At 53.4% G+C, this 18,302-nt stretch overlaps 1 protein-coding gene, 1 long non-coding RNA gene and 1 other non-coding gene across 3 annotated transcripts in view; 2 read left to right on the top strand and 1 right to left on the bottom strand.

Annotated features, from left to right (window-relative positions):
• Positions 1–5,570: 5,570 nt before the first annotated feature.
• LOC141418658 (U6 spliceosomal RNA) lies at positions 5,571–5,674 on the bottom strand. Its single transcript, XR_012443325.1, has one exon. It is a non-coding gene; the product is annotated as a U6 spliceosomal RNA (small nuclear RNA).
• Positions 5,675–7,812: 2,138 nt separating this feature from the next.
• LOC141418599 (lipase maturation factor 1-like) overlaps positions 7,813–18,302 on the top strand; it is a 37,696-nt gene continuing 27,206 nt past the window's right edge. Inside the window, exon 1 of the mRNA XM_074059976.1 lies at positions 7,813–8,008. Coding sequence (XP_073916077.1) covers positions 7,837–8,008 — 172 coding nt within the window. The 5' untranslated portion in view covers positions 7,813–7,836. The remainder of the gene's footprint in view (positions 8,009–18,302) is intronic.
• LOC141418600 (uncharacterized) lies at positions 9,259–10,123 on the top strand. The gene is made up of 2 exons (XR_012443240.1): positions 9,259–9,712; positions 9,910–10,123. It is a non-coding gene; the product is annotated as an uncharacterized lncRNA (long non-coding RNA).

The raw sequence follows: 18,302 nt of genomic DNA, 5'->3' as shown, positions 1-18,302 counted from the left end.
GCCAAGCCGCTGCGCCTAGGCGCCTGGAGAGGAGGAATGCTTGGGGTCGACAAGGGGACATTTCCCCCGAGGCGAGCTCCGAGCCGCGACTCCGAGCCCCGCCTGAGGTCGCCCCCGCGAGCTGGCCCCGAGCCCGGCAGTCCCTGAGGGTGGCTCGGATTCTCTCGCCAAACTCGCGGGAGGCGACGGACCCACCGCCTCCTCCCCTTAGGGTGGCCACCGTGGGGGCGGCGTGCTTGTGGCTCTCGAGACCCAGGTGACCCCAAACGAGGCCACTTTGTTCCCCCAGCTGCACAGTCCCAAGCCGTGGACTCCGGGGCCGGAGATGCAGCAGCCGCAGAAGAACTCTTGTTCCTCTCAGCAGAAGGGCTGCTCCGGGACCGGCAAAGTCCAAATGGGACTTCTGTGGATCCTGAGTAGTAGGCCTCCAGCATGCCCTTTAACAACCCAGCAGCCAGCTTACCTCTGACTGCGCAGGACCCACCTCCCACCTCCTGACTCCAAGGGGGAGGCCTTGACCAGGCCCTCCGACCTTGATTTTTGGAGTGGGACAGCACCATGCAGAGAGCTGAAGAGCGAGGGACCTCCCACCATCACTGAGGTGACAGTTTAGGAAGAGAAGGTGCTCTTGGTTTTGACCTTGTTCAGGTCAGGGGTCCCTGTGAGCACAGATGGGGAGCTGGCTCACTTCTTCCTTGTCCTTTCATCTGCCTTCTTTTGCTCTGTCACTACGAAGAAAGACCCTTCCCCACCAGTCCCCAGGGATGCACCAGTGGAGGGTGCTATCAGAGCAGAGTCCATGCCAGACAGAGGTGTAGAGTGGAGAAATCAAGGATGGGGACCCTGCTCAAACTCACTGCCTCTCAGCCCCTTGTCTCTGGGAACTTGGGATCCATAGTCCCTGGGCCCCATTGTTAGGGGCCTCAGTCTTAATGGAGAACTTTGCTTTGCTAAGAAAACAAAAAGCTCCAGACTACACTGGCTGCAGGGCAGCCTCTCCCTGGCCTCCACCCTCAGGGAGTTATGACACACCTAATTCTCATATCCCCAGGACACAGAGGAGGTGATTCCTGGGACCTCTGGAGGAAAGGAAAACAAGCTCAAGAGTGAAGGCCTATCCCAGGCTCTGCCCAGAGCCTGCACCTTTCCCTGGCTGCAGAAACCCCTCAGGGCACTGGTGGGGAGGAGCTGAAAGCTGGGGCTGCACTTCCCACATTGCAGTTGTGAGCTTGAGGGTTCAGCTCTTCCTGACCCTGACCCCATTAGGGTCAGTGAATACTGCTGGTCCCTGAGGTCCCACTAACTCATCTCTGAGCCACCTTGAAGTCCTCAGGGAAATGCCAGTACTGTCTGGCCCTTGCTTTCCTTTGTGCTTACCAGAGTTTGTGTCCTCACCCACTAAGCAGGTCCTGAGTGGACATGGGATAGTGGCTTCCAGAGGGAGTTGTCCAGGACGGCAGGAGTGTCCTTAGCAGTGATTGAACACAGCTTCGTGCCATGGCTCTCATAGGCAATAGGATCGGGACTATAGTATGCTGGTGTTGGGGGTGGGGGTGGGGGGGCAGAGAGTCCTCTCCAGGGACTGAAATGGTCCCCAGAGGGGAGGGACTTTAGAAAGTATAGTCCCAGAGGGCTTAAGACATGACAGTTCAGCTGAGAACCAAAACTTCCAATTTTGGAGCAAGGAGGAAAGAGCACTTCCTGGGAGGGGTCGCAGCAACTTGTGCAAAGGTCCTGAGGAAGCAAAGAGCACGGGCATTTGAGAACAAGTCGAGTCAGAGTGGTTTATAACTTGAGCAGCAGCATTTGAGCCACCTCTTAGCACAGGTCTTTGTCCAGGGGTAGACCTCCTCCTGCTGGTGTTGGCTCTGCCCCAGCCTCCCTGACTTCATCCCAGTCTCATGACCTCTCCATCATCTGGTGGGCTTTGCAGTTTCAGAGCGAGGAAATGATTGGCTGAACTTGGCTCAGGTATCCATCCCTAGACCAGGGGCTGCAGGGGGTGAGAACACAGTTGCTGGGCCCGCCCACAGTTGCAGAGTCGACTTGGCGCCTTGTTGCAGGTGCAAGAAGGAGGTGTGTCCTGGCGGCACCATGCGTACCACAGTGAGGGCCAGTCCTGGCTTGGAGTGGCGTTCCAGGCACAAAGCCTCCTGCTTCTCTACCTTTGTCTTCTAGGGACAGTGATTCAGGAAGCCCTGCATGTGTGTTGGCGATGGAGGGGTTGCTGCAGGCTGAGTGTCACTGTGGAGGAGGGTCCTGGTTGTACTGCACCCTCCGTGCCCTTCTCCCAGTCTGTCTGGCCCTTGTCCTGGAGTCTGGGCACACTGTGTCCGTTGGCAAAGGGCCAAGTGGGCCTATGAACTCTAAGCTGGTGTGTTCCTGTGTGTCCACAGCCTTGGCCTGGCCTCCCTCGGCCACTGTGTTCAGAGAGGTGTGTCAGGCAGTTGACATGGCATCCTGTGCAGCCTTGGAAATTAATTGCTACTTTTAATTACTGGCTGGTCTAGCAGAAATGAAATGTGGGAGTAGGGAAAGTAAACTCAGAGCAGTCAGTGGCTGCTGAAGATAGACATCCTGCCTGCCAGGTCCCTAGAGAGGCAGGACTTGGTATGCCTAGGAGTCCGGCCTCCCAGTAACAGACACTAGGAAGTGCTTTCTTTTCCCACCCCTCCACACATGCACCTTAATTTATCAAGAGCTGACTGAATGGAAGTTCTGGTTAGGGTCAAAGCTGGCCCCTTGGTCAAGCTGACATTTGCTTGGGAGCTGCTGATGTCCATCCTCGCCCCTCTGTGCGTGCAATGGAAAGTCGCCCTGCCTCTCAGCCCGGCCCTGCAGGAACAGAGCCTCCTGGCCAGCTGGTGGCTGGAGCTGGTCTCTCTGCACCCACTCCTGCATTCCGTGTGTGGTGAGACCAGGATTCTTGGGGTGCCACTGGCCTCCAGGTAGGGCGAGCATGCATTCACCTACCTGTCTGCTCTCCTCGATGCCCCAGGAGCCCTCCTGATAAGTAAACTACACTTCCTGGGAGTGGCCACTGACTGCAGGGTGGGACTCCCCTGGGAGGGATGCACTCAGTTTGAAAAGATTCTGAGGTAAGGAGGGTATCAAAGGATTTACCCAGTGCTCTTATCCTGCTGTGACAGGTGAGCACAGGGACTACAGGTGTGTAGGGAACCACAGTGGTCCCTGCTGCCTGTGTGTCCACCTACCCAGGGCCCGTGGGTGAAGCTTTACTCTCACAGCACACATTGGTGCTTGGCACTTTTGTTTGATGCACAGAGTTTGAAGCACTGCTGCAACCGACAATTTTCCTAAGCAAGGTCTCAGGCTTTGCAAGCAGCCATACCTGGGCTGAAGTGAGGACCATACCACCTTTCAGCCAGGCACCAGCACCATGTGCTGGAGAGCATGGCACAGACTGTTGGTGTTTGGACTTGGATTCTGCCAGGCTTCCTCGGGATCTCTTCATTCCATAGACCCACACGTCCCACCTTGTTTGTGCCCACGTGTGTGGGTTGGTGTTTTGCACCAGGCTGGCTCATGGTGTCTGACACCAGACATCTAGGCCTCCAGGCCCCAGCCCTGTATCAGACCCTTGTTCCTCTGGACTGCAGCCCACCCTGGCCCTTCCTGTCTTCCCCATCAACTGCTCTGTGCCAGGCTCCTCTGGGCACTGAGATGTGACTCTGAGCCTGGGAGAGGCTATCAGCCATATCTACTGGAGACCAGGATACTCACTGGACTCTTGATTTCACAAACCAGCCTCTAAGCCCACACTCTGCCAAGCTCGGTGCCCATCCTTTCAAGCTGGACTCTCAGATCTAATGAGGTTTTTGGCCTACAGTGTCCACATTTGAGCCCCTCAGAGCAGAGCCGTTTCCAATATAACCATGAAGGCAGATGGTGTCTTGAAATGAATTTGCCGTGAAGAAAAACCTGCTTGTAGGAAGAGGGGCTTCTGCTGGCTCCTCTGCTATGATGGAAGGTTCTGGCAACCCTCAGGACCAAGGGAAAATTAAACACACCCATGGAAGATCTCTGCTGTCTCCGAGGTGCTTTTTTCCCAGGGGTTCTGTGGTTCCCCCACAGCACAAGATAGCCAGTGTTGAGGGAGAAGAAGCCAGGTCTGAAAGGGTCAGAGCAGTCTTGGGCAGAGCCTCACAGGAATTGCCTGGTTCTGCCACTGTGCCCAACCTGTGGGGTCTGGTACTGGGTGGCACCGCCTACATACAGGCCTCAAAGTTTGGGGCTGTTTGTTAGACAGCATTAGTGGGGCCATTGGTGACCAATACAGAGATTGATACAGTTCTGTGGGCAGAATCCAGCCCACAGGCCTCCAGGTTCTGACCTCTGGGTTGACCAGTTTCCAGGATTTCTTCCAGTTCAGAATAGAATTCCAAAAATAAAAGGGGCACATCCATGTTTTCCCACACGACTGCCACCAGAGAATAGAACTGTTGGGAGATTTTGCTTCCACTCTGCCTAGAAATCACTGGCTGCGGACACTTGGTGCCCCATCTCCTCCATGGGTGCAGGGGGAGCTGAGGGTACAGGAGAAGAGACTCGTGAGCCAACAGAACAGCCGCCTGTGAGTCACGGCCTCTGCACAGCCCGCAAATGTTACGACACCTGCTCACTCCCTTACCCACCCATCGCACCTGCCAGCCTCCCCCAGCGATTTTGGCCGCTGGACAGTCGGGGCAAGAGCAGCCCAAACTGACCCCCCTGCCAGGGGAAGGCAACAGATGTGAGCATCCATGGGTCCTGCCCGCCCCTCCTTCCCCAAGCAGACTTTGAGACATGAAAAATTGAACTAAATGAAGGGTGCACGACGTGATTCGGGCCCAAGCTGGGTTCATGAGGGTGCCAGAGACAGCTGCGACTGCATGTCGGGGACAATGGCCCTGATGTGGTGGGGGCTGCAGGGCTGGAGTGCCCGGGGACAGCTGGATGAGGTGCTGACAGAGGGGCTTATTCCTCTGTGAAGCCGTTCAGCAGCTGCTGGGAGAGCCGCCAGCCAAAGGCTGTGTGCCCTGTCCCGGTGGCTGTGCTGGGGAGGTTGCTGGCGCCCCAGCTAGGGACGGACAGGACCCCTCCCCAACACAATCTCCTCCTTTTCTGGGGCTCTTGTCCCCAAGGCCCAAGCAGCTCTGCCTCCTCTCAGCTCCCTCTGGCCTCTGTCAGGTTGACTTTTTCTTTGCATGTGTGAATTTCTGGCTGTGCAACTCCATATGGATTTTGCTTTGTTTTTAGACAGGGGTCTCACTGTGTAGCCTAAGTTGGCCTTGAACTCTTGATCCTCCTGCTGCAGCCTCCCCAGTGCTGGGATTACAAGCACACACCACCACACCCCGTTTCTCTGGGGTTGCAGAGGTTTTGTTTTCTATGTGTAGCATCTTATGGCATGAAACCCATTGGTATCTAGATTTTAAACTGTGCAATGCCTAGTACAAAGAAGCAGAGTTGATGCAAATGACTTATTCTGCCACGTAAAAGCAACACCTTCCAGGTGATTATGAAACTTCTACTTCAGGGATTTCCTTTTCGTGATTTTTGTTTTGTTTTAAAATATGGAATGCTTCAAAATTTGTGTGTCATCCATCTGCAGGGGCCATGCTAATCTTCTCCGTCATTCCAATTTCAGTATATGTGCTGCAGAAGTGAGCACCTTTTTTAATTGAGGTGAAATTCACCTAAGCCAAAAAACCAGCCATCATAAAATAAAGGTTCCACAGCACTTACTACATTCACAATGTCACACGCCATTCCCTCTGTCTAGTTCCAAGATTTTGTCATCCCAAAAGAAGCCCCCACACCCACTGAGCACTCTCACCCCATTCCCTCTCCTGGCAACCATTCATCTACTTTCTTCCCCTTGGAATTGCCTATCTGCACATTAAAATGGAATCACACGTGTGTCTGTCTTGTCTTACTTAGCTTGGTGTTTCGAGGTTCATCCATGTTGTAGCCTGTGTCAGATTTTTGTTCCTCTTTATGGGTATAATACCCCAGGGCACTTTTAATTACACTTGGGCAGAAATGGGCATCTTGCCCATTGGCTGGCCTTTCCTTGGCTCGGGTGTGCCCCGTGTGACCTGCTGTCCAGCCAGTTCCAGACATCATCCCAGGAAGGCAGACTGGGCAGGAAACCCGAGCCGCAGAGGACAGTAGCTCCCAGCAGACCCTTCTGCTGGCCTCACCCACCCTGGGCAAAAGCTGGAGAGGGAGCCCGGAGCTGAGCCCAAGCTGGAGAGCTGGATGCTGAACAAGGGGCCCTTTTCTGCTCGGCACAATGTGCCATTGTGCCCTTCTTTGGGGAGGACAATGCAGCCCCAGCAAGGGGAAGCTGAGGACAAAGGGCCCTTTGTGAGGACGGTCCACCTGAACCATAGCGCCCAGGGTCACACCTGATGGCAGAGCTATGCTTCTTGCCTTCTGTCCCCTGTGCGGCTCTGGCCTGTAGACAGGACCCGGTGAGGCTCTGCAGGCTTAGACTGTCCTCCCCAAATGGCCATGCTGGTCCATCCCATGCCTGGCACCCTGCAGCAAGGAGGAGAGGTGAGGAGACAGCTCCTGGGAAGGACCCAGGGGCAGGCCATGAGCCAGAACCGACTGCCCCTCCAGACCCCAATGTTTCAAGACCTTGGGCCCACACTGCCCTGTGGGAGGCACAGCAGGAAGTGGAAGGTGTTTGTGCCGCCCACAGCAACATCTGCTGTGGGTCACACTTCACAGCTGGGCTCCTGAGGGAAGGTTTTTTTTTGTTTGTTTTTGTTTTTGTTTTCTGAAAAAGGGGGACGGGAAATACTGTAGGATGTACTTATGCCAGCAACAAGGGGAAGCTGGGGAGGGACCCAGGAGTTGCAGGTCTGCTCTAGGTCTGGGGGATCCAATGTCCACAGCCAGTCTTGCCCTCACCATGCTCACTGCAGGTGTGAAGGTACAAATAAACATTAAATCCAGATCATCTGACCATGCAAGTATCAGTAATTTATGTGTCAAAACACCAGGAACAAAATTGAGAGGCTAAACACAAGAAATAAAACCAAAAACAAAACCAAGACAAACAGTTGCAATATGCACAAAGGAATAGGATCTTTAATATGTAAAGAGCATTGAACAATGAACAAGGAAAACCCCACATCTCATGAGTTCTTCCCAAGAGCTCCACAGATTGCCCATAATCCCTATGGCTGGGAATGCCCACTCTATCAGAAAGCAGAACTCTGTTCAGGCACTGGTCAGTAAGTTCTTCCCTCCTCTGAGTCTCCAGTTGGCCATGTTGCCCCCAAGGCTTGAGGTCCAGTCCCCGAACTTGTTTACCTGGTGGAGCTTTGCTGCTGAACAGAGACACTAGGGCATTTTAGGGTGGGCTAGGCAGCTGGAGGGTCCAGACAAAATTTCAGAGCCACTTTATCTGTAACGGCTGTCCAGCATCCTCTGCACAGAGTGGGAATGGGAGGTCGGTAAAGGGGGCACGTGTGAATCACCAGCCACAACCCAGGTGGCAGCCCAGGAGCTCTGGATGGCGTCCCTGCCCTTCTGCCGCTCCAAGCCAGGCCTTTCCCTGCACAGGCTGGAGACCCGAACCCAGGGACGCGCAGGACGTACTGTCCACCGTCTCCTTCCCAAGTCTTCCTCACTTGGACGGACAGTCCTGAGAACAGGCGTCTGGCCGGGGCACCCAGTACTCTCCGCGACACCAGCAGATGGAACTGGAGCTGGCCGAAAGTGGGCGGAGCCTGCCGCAGAGAGAGCGGCGGCGGGCTGGTGGGCGGGGCCTCTCGGCGTCCTCGCCCTCCTTGCGCATGCGCTGGAGACGGCCGGACAATGGCTGCGCCCGAGGGGTCGCTGAGGAAGCGGAAGATCGGGGACCCGAGACCCGGACCTGGGTCACCGCCCGTGCCGAGTCGTGATCCTGAGGGCTATCCGGACCGTTTGCGCGCGGGCACCTTCTGGCTGACCAGGATAGTGCTCCTGAAGGCCCTCGCTTTCATTTACTGTGAGTGAGCAGCAGGCCGAGCTGCCGCCGACGTCCCACGACCCCGCCCCGCCCTCCGCGAGTGCCCGGCTCCCGCCCCGCCTCGCCCAGTCCCTCGGTGCGCTTCTGGATCCAGCCCCGCGATCCGGTGCGAGCCTGAATCCCCGTCTCGCCCCACCCCTGCGTGAGCGCCTGTTCCCCCGCCCCGCGCTCCACGCGTTGGTAGTCCCGAGCCCCGCCCCTCCGTGGCGCCAGGCTTTCCAGCCCCGCCCCCCCTGCGCGCCGGGACCCCTGCCCCGCCCCTCCCTGCCCCGCCCCTCCGTGAGCGCCAGGCTTTCCAGCCCCGCCCCTCCCTGCGCGCCGGGACCCCTGCCCCGCCCCTCCCTGCGCGCCGGGACCCCTGCCCCGCCCCTCCGTGAGCGCCAGGCTTTCCAGCCCCGCCCCTCCCTGCGCGCCGGGACCCCTGCCCCGCCCCTCCCTGCGCGCCGGGACCCCTGCCCCGCCCCTCCCTGCCCCGCCCCTCCCTGCGCGCCGGGACCCCTGCCCCGCCCCTCCCTGCGCGCCGGGACCCCTGCCCCGCCCCTCCGTGGCGCCAGGCTTTCCAGCCCCGCCCCTCCCTGCGCGCCGGGACCCCTGCCCCGCCCCTCCGTGGCGCCAGGCTTTCCAGCCCCGCCCCCCCTGCGCGCCGGGACCCCTGCCCCGCCCCTCCCTGCCCCGCCCCTCCCTGCGCGCCGGGACCCCTGCCCCGCCCCTCCCTGCCCCGCCCCTCCCTGCGCGCCGGGACCCCTGCCCCGCCCCTCCCTGCCCCGCGCTCCACGTGCGCCTACTTCCCAGCCCCCGTCCCGCGCCTCAGTGGCCACCTGGTTTCCCCAGCCCCATCCCTCCGTGCCTACCGGGACTTACTTCTCTCGCCCTGCCCCGCCTCTCCGTATAAGCACCTGGGCACCCCTTGCGCTCTTGGTACCCTTGTCTCTCACGCACTCCGTCCACGCGCCTCCTCTTCCTTGCTTTTGTGTGTGTGTGTGTCTGGGTGAAGTCTAGCCTGAGGAGCAAGGGAACTTATCAGGTGACTTGGACCTTGCCACTTTTGTCTTCTGTCCCCTTATCCTCGGTACGCTTGCTCCAAGGCCTCTGCCTCCAGCTCCTAAAGAATGCCTAGTAGTCTTCTAGCCTGCTGGGAGGGTGCCAGGCAGAGGGCCCTAGGGCCAGACTGAATTTATCAGCAGAGAGACGTGTGCAGCACTTGCTGCCCTGCAGCTCCAGGCGGTCGCTGTTGTGAAAGGGATCAGAGCAGAGGTTCTCGGTAGATCTGGGGCTCTGCACCCCTTCACAATCCACTGCCGCAAGCATCCTGCACTTGCCTGCAGCCCCTTCTGTCCCATGGAGCTTCCTCTTTGTCCCTGAGGGAAGGTGAGCTAAGGTACTGGCTGTGGCCTCAACTCAGCCGCTCACCCTGCAGTCGGTATTTGCAGAGGAGGTTCACTCAGAGATGTGGAGGGGCAACTTTAATCACTTCTCCAGTGGGTCTGCCCTGTGGCCATTGGGTCAGATTCAGATTTGCCCTGCTGACTGGGAGCCCTTGCTGCCCATGCTTTGCCAGGCCTACCTGCAGCCGAGGTCACACTCAAAACCTCTGGACGTGTGAACTGCTGGGAGAAGCCGTGAATGCCAACTCCTGTCTCAGTTCCTCAGACCCAGAATTTTGGTTTGGGAGGGGATGGCCCTGTGAGTATGTAGACACTGGTGGAGATGGCCTGACCTGTTGGTAAGGAAGACCAAACTGAGAGTCCCAACTTAGCCTGGGGACAGGGAGAGGACCAGGCTGGGGTGGCCCTGCTGGCCCCACAGGGGCCATCCCTGGCACTGCTTGGGTCTGGTTATCCTCGTTGGGCATCGAGCATCTCCCTTCCATTTCTTCACAGAGTTCCATCACGCGTGGAAGGAAAGTTGAGTCCATGCGACACTCCTATGATAGAGCCAGATCATCTTGCATTTCGTGTGATAATTCGGCCACCTGGTGCACAGGAGAGCTGGATCCCTACTGAACGGTCACTGTGGGATTGCTAGTGTGGGCTTCCACTCAGTCTCTCTTTAAAAAATAAAGTCACCATAATGCTGGTTGCTTTATCCTTCAAAGCATGAAGGAGTCTTTCTGGAAGTTTGTGCTGTCACAAACAGAGCCAAAATAACATTGGAGACTTTGATAAAACCACATAGGGAAGCATCCAATACAGGAGGCTCAGTGACCTTGCAGCCGAAGCTTGGCCTGGCCAGGGCTCCAGCTTTCACAGGAGTAGCTGCCATTGGTATCCATAGGGACTCAAAGCTCAGCTCAGAGGAAACACTGGAAGCCACGGAGTCAGGCAGACATTTCAGCCAGGTGCCAGCACAGAGGGAGGTGCAGTGACATACACATTTGTGTTGTGTTGTGAGTCAGTATATTTAGGGGAGAATCCGTTTTGCAAATTCCCGTCATCTTGGGTCATGGTTTTCTGGTTGAGTGGGCAATCCTATATTGAGCACCTTCTAGGAGATTCTGGATTTCACTGGGACAGTGAACCAGACTCTCCAAGAGTCTGGTTCTTTGATAGATGATCGATTTCTCTCTGGGGAGAGGGTCTCTCATCTTCTCTCCTGTCTTGCCACTCCACTCCTAGCCTTGCTCTTGGCCCTCATCATGGTGTACCTATGGGGAGAGGGTCCTCGTCCTCCGGGGCCTGTCAGCTTTGCTCTCGGGCCCTCAGTTCTCCAGCTCGCTCAGTCTGCAGTAGACACCTGTGGGATGATCCCTCACCTGCCTCCCAGAGTGGGTTGGAGTCTGGGAAAGCTGAGAATGAAGCTAATGGAGGGGAAAGAATGTTTCTCTCACCCCTGGGAGTCAAACTTCACTTGGAGTTCCTCCTGTGGCCCACTTTAGGGACTCACAGCTTCAGAAGGGATGTCCAGGACAGAGGACTGTAACCCATACCTTTCCGGTTCCAGGTTGAACCTTGGATCCCTAGGTTAAGAGTTCCTTGAAGAACGGGGCTTTTGAGGGACCTGAAAGTTGGTTTTAGCCCAGATGCTGTAACTCTAGTAGGTGGTGTTACTAATCTGTGGTTCAGGGGCGTGTCTGGGCACTCATCCTCTGCACTTGATTGCTCGCCTTTCCTCATTGACGTTGCCTATGGCACTGTTTTATGACTCCCCTGACAGGTGAGGCAATTTAAACAGTGCCTTGCCAAGCCACAGCTTGTTAGGCAAATCAGTAGCGCGTTAAGTCTTTACTACCAGGGGCTGTGCGGATGTGCCAAGCACAGGATTGAAGTGATCGGCACACTTGCTTGCACCCTTGTTTGTAGAACGCTTTATTCTTCTCTGGAAAACGTGAGGAAAACAGAACGAGAAAGAAGCTTGAAACCCGTTGGTGCTGTGCTGGGCTTCCAGGGGTTCTGGGCATCCTTTCCAGGCTATGTGAGTCCCCATGAAGTGTGGCATTACTCGCTCCTTGATAAAATGCCACCCCACCTCTGAGCCGTGAACCTGATTTAAGTGGAAATTTGTTTGAGGTTATTGTGCCAAGGATTTGAGCAGTCAGCAAAAACAGCCAATAAGGATGGTGTTGCTGGCAGTTCTGTTCTGTTTTTACAGTAGGTTATCTGAAAGAGAAAACTAATTTGTGTGTGTGTGTACACGAGAGAGATTGAACCTAGGGTTCACACATGCTAAGTCCCTGAGGTGCACCCCAGCCCCACACCTGAGGTGTTTGCAGGCCATCCTTGAGTGACCACTGGGCAGACTCCTGGTTCTGCCTGCCTTCCTTGGCCCAAGGCTGAGCCCTCTGAGGCTGACTGGCTCTGCTGTAAGATCTGTGAGACTTGGAAGTGTTTGTTTTTACTTTTTACTTGGCTGTTTCTACCACGTGAGTTGACATTAAACAGGGCTCCTGTCCTCAGACATCTAAGCCCAGTCTCTCTTGGTTCCGATAGGTGGTTACTTTCTTGAACTATTAAGTTGGGAAAATCAGATCCCATTTTTCTCCCACGCATTGGAGTTGGAATTGTGTCAGGAGGAGAGTGTTCAGTCCCAGCCATTCTGTTGAGGTCCTTGTGTGGAAGGAGCCCCACTCAGCAGGGGTTCACTCTCTGGGCAAGCCACCTTATGTGATCCCCTATACCTGCTGCAGATGTGCCTGGGTGTCCATCCACTGGGGCCGAGGGACATGGCATGCACACACCTGCCCACTTCCCCAGAGTGAGTTACCTGACACTGCCCACTGGTTATGGCTGCAAGGTAGCCTCCAGACTACCCTCAAGGGCAGTGCAGGTGGACCTGGCAGTTCTTGTCCAGTTGCAGATGCAGGAGGAAGGCCTGAGGAGCCTTCTGCTGGCCTCTCGTAACCCAAGGTCACCCAGTTAAGTTGTGTCTGTCAGGTGTCTCCTGTCCAGTCACTGCCTGTCATCCACTGTCTCAGGAAGCTGGTCCCTAAGTCCAGCTCTCCAGGGAGGGGAACCCCACACTACTCCTTGGAGTGATGTGTGTGGATCCTGCTTGGAATTCCTCTGAGAGGAAGGCTGACGTCTTCTCTGCCTATGCATTGGTCATCTGTCCCATCTGTGCCACTGAGGACTTCTGTACAGTTAATTTACACCTTGGCTATGCCCCTCTGGGATCCTTACAACTCTGCTTCTCAGACTGTCCCGGCTCTGGCCTCCGTTGGTCCCTTTGAGCTGTGCCTTGCACCCTCCAGCATGCACTGCATCTGGTAACCTGGACACCCCACGCTTCCTGGCAGCTCATGTTGCTTCCTGCCCAGCCCTGGTCCCTCTGGTTGGAGAATGGTGTCAGGAACCCAGGTCCACTCCCAGCTTTAGCCTCTCTTGGTGGGGAGAGCCAGTTTGTACAGAAACCATACATCATACACAGTGTGTTGTCTCTGTCTCTCTGGGTGTGCTAAAGAGACCCTAGTCCATCCCAGGTCTGGGCTCTGGCCCAATACCCAGGCCATGATCAGCCTCCACCTGTCCACCCGAAGCTGCCTGTCTGTGAGTGGACTCTGCTCCACCCCCATCGTCCCTTCCCACACCTGCTCAACCCCAGGCACAAGCAAAGCAGCTCCTGACCCCAGGAGACAGAGGCAACTGAGAGCCAAAGCTTGCACACCGCTCCTTCGTCCTTACAGCTTCTCTTGAGAACCCTTCCTGTCCCTATCAGCCAGAGCACATCTACATTCACAGTGCACACCTCCACTGTCAGTCTACATCCCTTCTGCATCCCTCACAGCCTGGCTGGGCTTTTGGTTTTGGCAGTGTGCATGAAAGTTCACTTTTGCATGCTATATAGTTCTGTGGAGCTATCGACCATTCCAGCACTGCACAGAATAAAAAGCCTCCAGTGCAGGTGGGTGGTCTCTTCCCCTTCATTCCCTGGTCCACTCTGATCTGGTTTCTGTCTATCCTGATGGTTCTGCCTTTTCCAGGATGTCTTAAGAGTGAAATCTTATGGTACTCAGCCTTTGAAGTTTGGACCAGTTTAAGATTCATCCAGGGGCTGGGCAAGATGGCCTATAATCCCAGCTACTCAGGAGGCAAAGATCGGGACGATATCTGTTCTGGGCCAGCCTGGGGGAAAAAGTTAGTGAGACCGGCCTGCCCCACCCCCGCCATCTCAACCATTAAGTTGGGCATGCTGATATGTGCCTGTCATCCCTGTTATGGAGGCAGAAGTAGGAGGTGGCAGTCCAGCCTGGCCTGGGCAGAAAATGTGAGACCTTATCCAAAAGAAAAGAGAAAGGCCAAAAGACACTAGGGTGTGGCTAAAGCAGTAGAGCACCTGCCTAGTAAGTGCAGACCCTGAGTTCAAATCCCAGGACCAACCAAAATAACATCATGTATGTTATTGAGGCCCGACCTCCCACATTTTCACCCCCCAGTGTCACTGCACTGTGTGAATGAAGCACTTTGTTTAATTTCACCTTGAGGGACATCTTGGTTGTGTTCAGTTTTTAGCAGTTATGAACAGAACTGTTACGAGCTTTTTGTGGAGGTTTTATGTGAACCTAAGTCTCAAGTTCACTTGGGCAAAGGCCTAAGAGAACCTCAGGCAGGTCATGTGGACCCTGGACACCTCTGTCTGACTGTACAAGACCCTGCCACAAGCCATCCTACACCCCCTTCAGCAATGAACAGGAGTCCCACAGCCCAGATCCTCCAGTGTTTAGCATTCTCAGGTTTTCTGGATTTTCGATGCCTCAGATGGCAGTGGGGTTTGAACTCAGGGCCTCCTGCTTCTCAGGGAGGTGTTCTACCACTTGAGACACTCTTGCATTGGATATTTAGAGTTGGGTCTTGCTTTATGCTCAGGCCAGCCTGAACCATCTCCTGTTTGTCCTTCCCCACGTAGCTGGGATGACAAGTGTATACCACCATGCCTGGCTTGCTGACTGATGTGGGGTCTTGCAAAATTTTTGCCTAGGCTGGCCTCAAACCACCCAGCCTCCCAGGTAGCTGGGATTGCAGGTGCGAGCTACTGCATACTAAAGGGGTACTGATTGCCTTTCTCCAGTGACAGGTGAACTGAGCACCTTATCCTGTGCTTGCCATCTGTACGTCTGTGTGACACAGTTTCAACACTAGTTCTAACCTTGTGCCCTTCTTACCCACTCTTTAAATTAGGTTTTCTTATTGCTGAGTTTCAGGAGCTCTGTAGGTATAGCAGGTATGGATCCCTTGTCAGATGTGGTTTGCAAGTATTTTCTCCCATCTGCGGCTGGTCTTTTTGTTTTCTTGAATGTTTCTGTGGCAGATCAAGTGTTCATTTTCATAAAGTCCATGAACCAGGCCTTGGGTGTCTCATCTACAGGCATACTGCTAACTCCAAGTCACACAGGTTGTCTTCTAAATTTGCTTCTGGAGGTTTTATTCTTTCGTTTTCTGTGCTTTGCCTCTGGTCCCTTTGAGCTCTCTTGTGTAAGGTGTGAGTGCGAGTCGAGCCTCATCTCTGCATGTGCACATAGCATTAATTACAACCAGAGGTTTATCTCGCCCACAGTGTGGGTGGCTGAAAGCTCAAACAGCACAGGGCTCGGGTGAGTGACACAGGAAGCCAGACATAGGGGGAGGGGCTTGTCTTAGGCCCTCCCACTGGGCCTTTCCCTCCCCCCCCATTAAAGGGCTCTTCACTGCCCAACTTGGCCACACAGAGGACCAACCCCCACCACAAGAGAGCCTGTGGAACAAGCCACATGTAAACCGCAGCACCATGTGTCCACTTGTCCCACCATGTTTACTGGGAAACCATTCCTTCTCCTTCCAGTTATCCTTGAGTCTCTGTCAAAACCGATTCACTGTATCTGCGAAAGTCTGCTTTTGGACAACTCATGTTCCATTGCCTTATGTGGCCGTCTTTTATCAGTTCCACACAGTCTTTATTACTGTAGCTTTGTGGTACGTTCTGAAGTTGGATAGTGTGAGTGCTCCAACTTTGTTCTTTCCTATTTATTTTGGCCGTTCTGCTTCCTTGGCCTTTCCATAAACATTTTGAAAACAGCTCGTCCATGTCTACAGAAAACCTTGTGGGACATTTTTATTGAGATCATGCTGAATCTGTGTGTCTAACTGGGAGAATTTCGACTTCCAGTCCATGAACATGGAGTATCTCTCCATACATTTTGATCTTCTTTGATTTCCTTCATAAGTGTTCCTAGTTTTCCAGTCAGATCCTGCTTATATTTTGTTAGATTTATGTCTTTGCCTTTTTGGGTTGTTATATATTTTTCAAATTTTCATTATAATTGCTTATTGCTGGTATATAGGAATACAGTTGACTTTGGTATATTGATACAAAAATAACTGGGACCTCAATAATACCCTTATTGGTTCCCAGGGCTGGCATTTTTAATTTTTTTTTATAGATTCTTTGGGATTTCCTACATAGGAAAACTGAAAGTTTTTTAAGTCATAAACTAGTATTAAAGTTTGTCGTCTACTTTTTTTTCTGTTATAGTATGGTTTTGCCTGTTTAGCCTTCTGTTAATGTGGTGTTTTGCTGAACCAGCCTTGCATTTCTGAACTGCAGTTGGTTCTGATGAGTTTCCTTATTTCTTTTTTCTTTGGCAGTTTATCTATTCCATCCAAGCTGTCAAATTTTGGTCCAAGGAAGGCGTAGTATTTTCCATGTCTGTGGGACAGAGTAATGTCCCTCTTCCCTGCTGGAAGGAGTCTGTTTGTCACCCCCTCCCTCTCCCGTGCTCTTGCTCTTGGCCAGTCAAGCCGAGCCCTGTCGTTATACAGATCTTTCCAGAGAGCCAGGTTTTGGTTACCTTGCCTTTTCTGTTTTTATTTTTTTTTTTCCTGCTCTCAATTTCATCAGTTTCTACTCATATCCTTTCAGAACTTCTTTCCAGCTGCTTGTTCTGGATGTCTGGCGCTCTTTGCTGGGTTCCTCAGGTACACTTGCAGGGTCGAGGCCTTTTCTAACACAAGCGTCTTACTCTCACATTTCCACTAAGGACTGCTTCCCATCATTCTTAATATGTATGCATTGATTTTTATTCAATTCAAAATATTTTGCATTTTCTCTTGTGCCTCCCTTGTTTAAGTACATGTTCTCCTTAGAAATGTATGCTTTAATTTCCAAATTCTTGGGTATATTTCCAGATAATATTGTCTTTATTATTTAAATGTAGGTGGAGCTGGATGCTGGTGGCTCATGCCTGTAATCCTAGCTTCTTGGGAGGTTGAGATTGGGAGGATCTTAGTTTGAGGCCAGTCTGGGCAAAAACAGTTCATGAGACCCCATCTCAATGGAAATAAGCTGGGTGTGATAGCACGTACCTGTCATCCTAGCTATAGTGGGGAGCCTAAGGCAGCAGGATTGTGGTTCAGACTGGCCTGGGCAAAAAGTGAGGCCTCCACCTTCAAAATAATCACAGTCAAAAAGATTGGTGGTGTGGCTGAAGTGGTAGAGTGTCTGTCTCACAAGCATAAAGCCCTGAGTTCAAAACCCAGTACCACCACCACAAAAAAAAAAAAAAGTAGGTGCTCAGGGAACATGTTTTGTGGATTCAGCTCCTTTCTGTTGATATTTGTTTCTGTTGACATTTGCTCACAGCCTGGTGTGTCTTGGTGAGTGCTCCACATGTACTTGAAAGTCATATGTGCTCTGCTCCTGGCTGGAGTGCTCCGTAGACATCCTGTGACAGTGTGCAGATGCCACGTCGGTCCCATTGGTGGTTAGTCTTACCCAGCTCTCCTGCAGCTTCCTCACTTTCCACCTCCTTGACTCATCAGATTCAGGGAGGGTCTTGGAGCTTCCCATGACAGAGGCAGAGACACCATATTGTCTCTCCTCAGCTATACCTCCACCCACGTGGTGAGGAGCTGTCCGGTTCCTGCTCACTTGACATTACTGTGTTCTCTTTTCTTTTTGGCAGTACTGGGGACCTTGTGCTTGCTGAGCAGGTGCTCTGCCACTTGCGCCACCTTGCCAGCTGTTTATGCTTTGGTTATTTTTGAGATAGGGTTTTGTGTTTGTGCTGGGGCCAGCCTGGACTGCAGTCCTCCTGTTTGTGCTTTCCGGTGTAGCTGGGACGACAGGTGTGGCACCACCATAGCCAGCCATTGGTTCAGATGGAGTCTCGTGAACTTTTTATCTGGCCTACCCTCAAATTACAGTCCTCCTGCTCTCCACCTTCCTGAGTAGCTGGGATTACAGACGTGAACCACCATACCAGGCATTTACCATGTCCTCTTGTTCCACTATCATCATGCATTAACCTGCTTCACCCCTCCCGTGCTCCATTTTTAAGGCTACTGCACGTGGAATTAATATAGCTGTGAGCTTTCTTCTCATTTGCACGTGTGCCTTTTTGACTTTCATCCTGTGTTGTTGTATGTAAAGTGAATTTTATGTAGATGATATAGACGGGCCTTGCTTTTGGTGTGCATAGAACACTCCCATGTAACGTGATCGAATAAAATCCACCATTTTGCCAGTTATTTTCTGTTTTCTGTTTGTTCCTTCTTCTCTGTTTCTTTCCTTCTTTCCTGCCTTCTCATGGGTTAATTGAACAGTGTTAGGACTTGACTATATCTTCTGTATTTGGAGCTGTTTAAAATTTTTTATTACTTTCCCCCAGGACTCAACTCATTGCTGTTGTAAGTCAGCTTGGCTCTACCTCCGTGTAAATGTCGCTCCCCTTTGTATGCCGCGTGAGGTCGTTTTAGTCTTCATTTCCACCCCCACCCCACCATTTGTGCTGGCTTCTCACACGTGTTACATCGCACACTCCATGAGTATGCAGTCCAGTGTTGCTCCTGGGGCTGTGGACTGGGGT

Source organism: Castor canadensis, chromosome 17 (assembly GCF_047511655.1).
Source record: "Castor canadensis chromosome 17, mCasCan1.hap1v2, whole genome shotgun sequence".
NCBI classification, from domain to species: Eukaryota; Metazoa; Chordata; class Mammalia; order Rodentia; family Castoridae; genus Castor; species Castor canadensis.
Note: the sequence above shows the minus strand (reverse complement) of the source record. Positions and strands in the feature narration are given on the sequence as shown.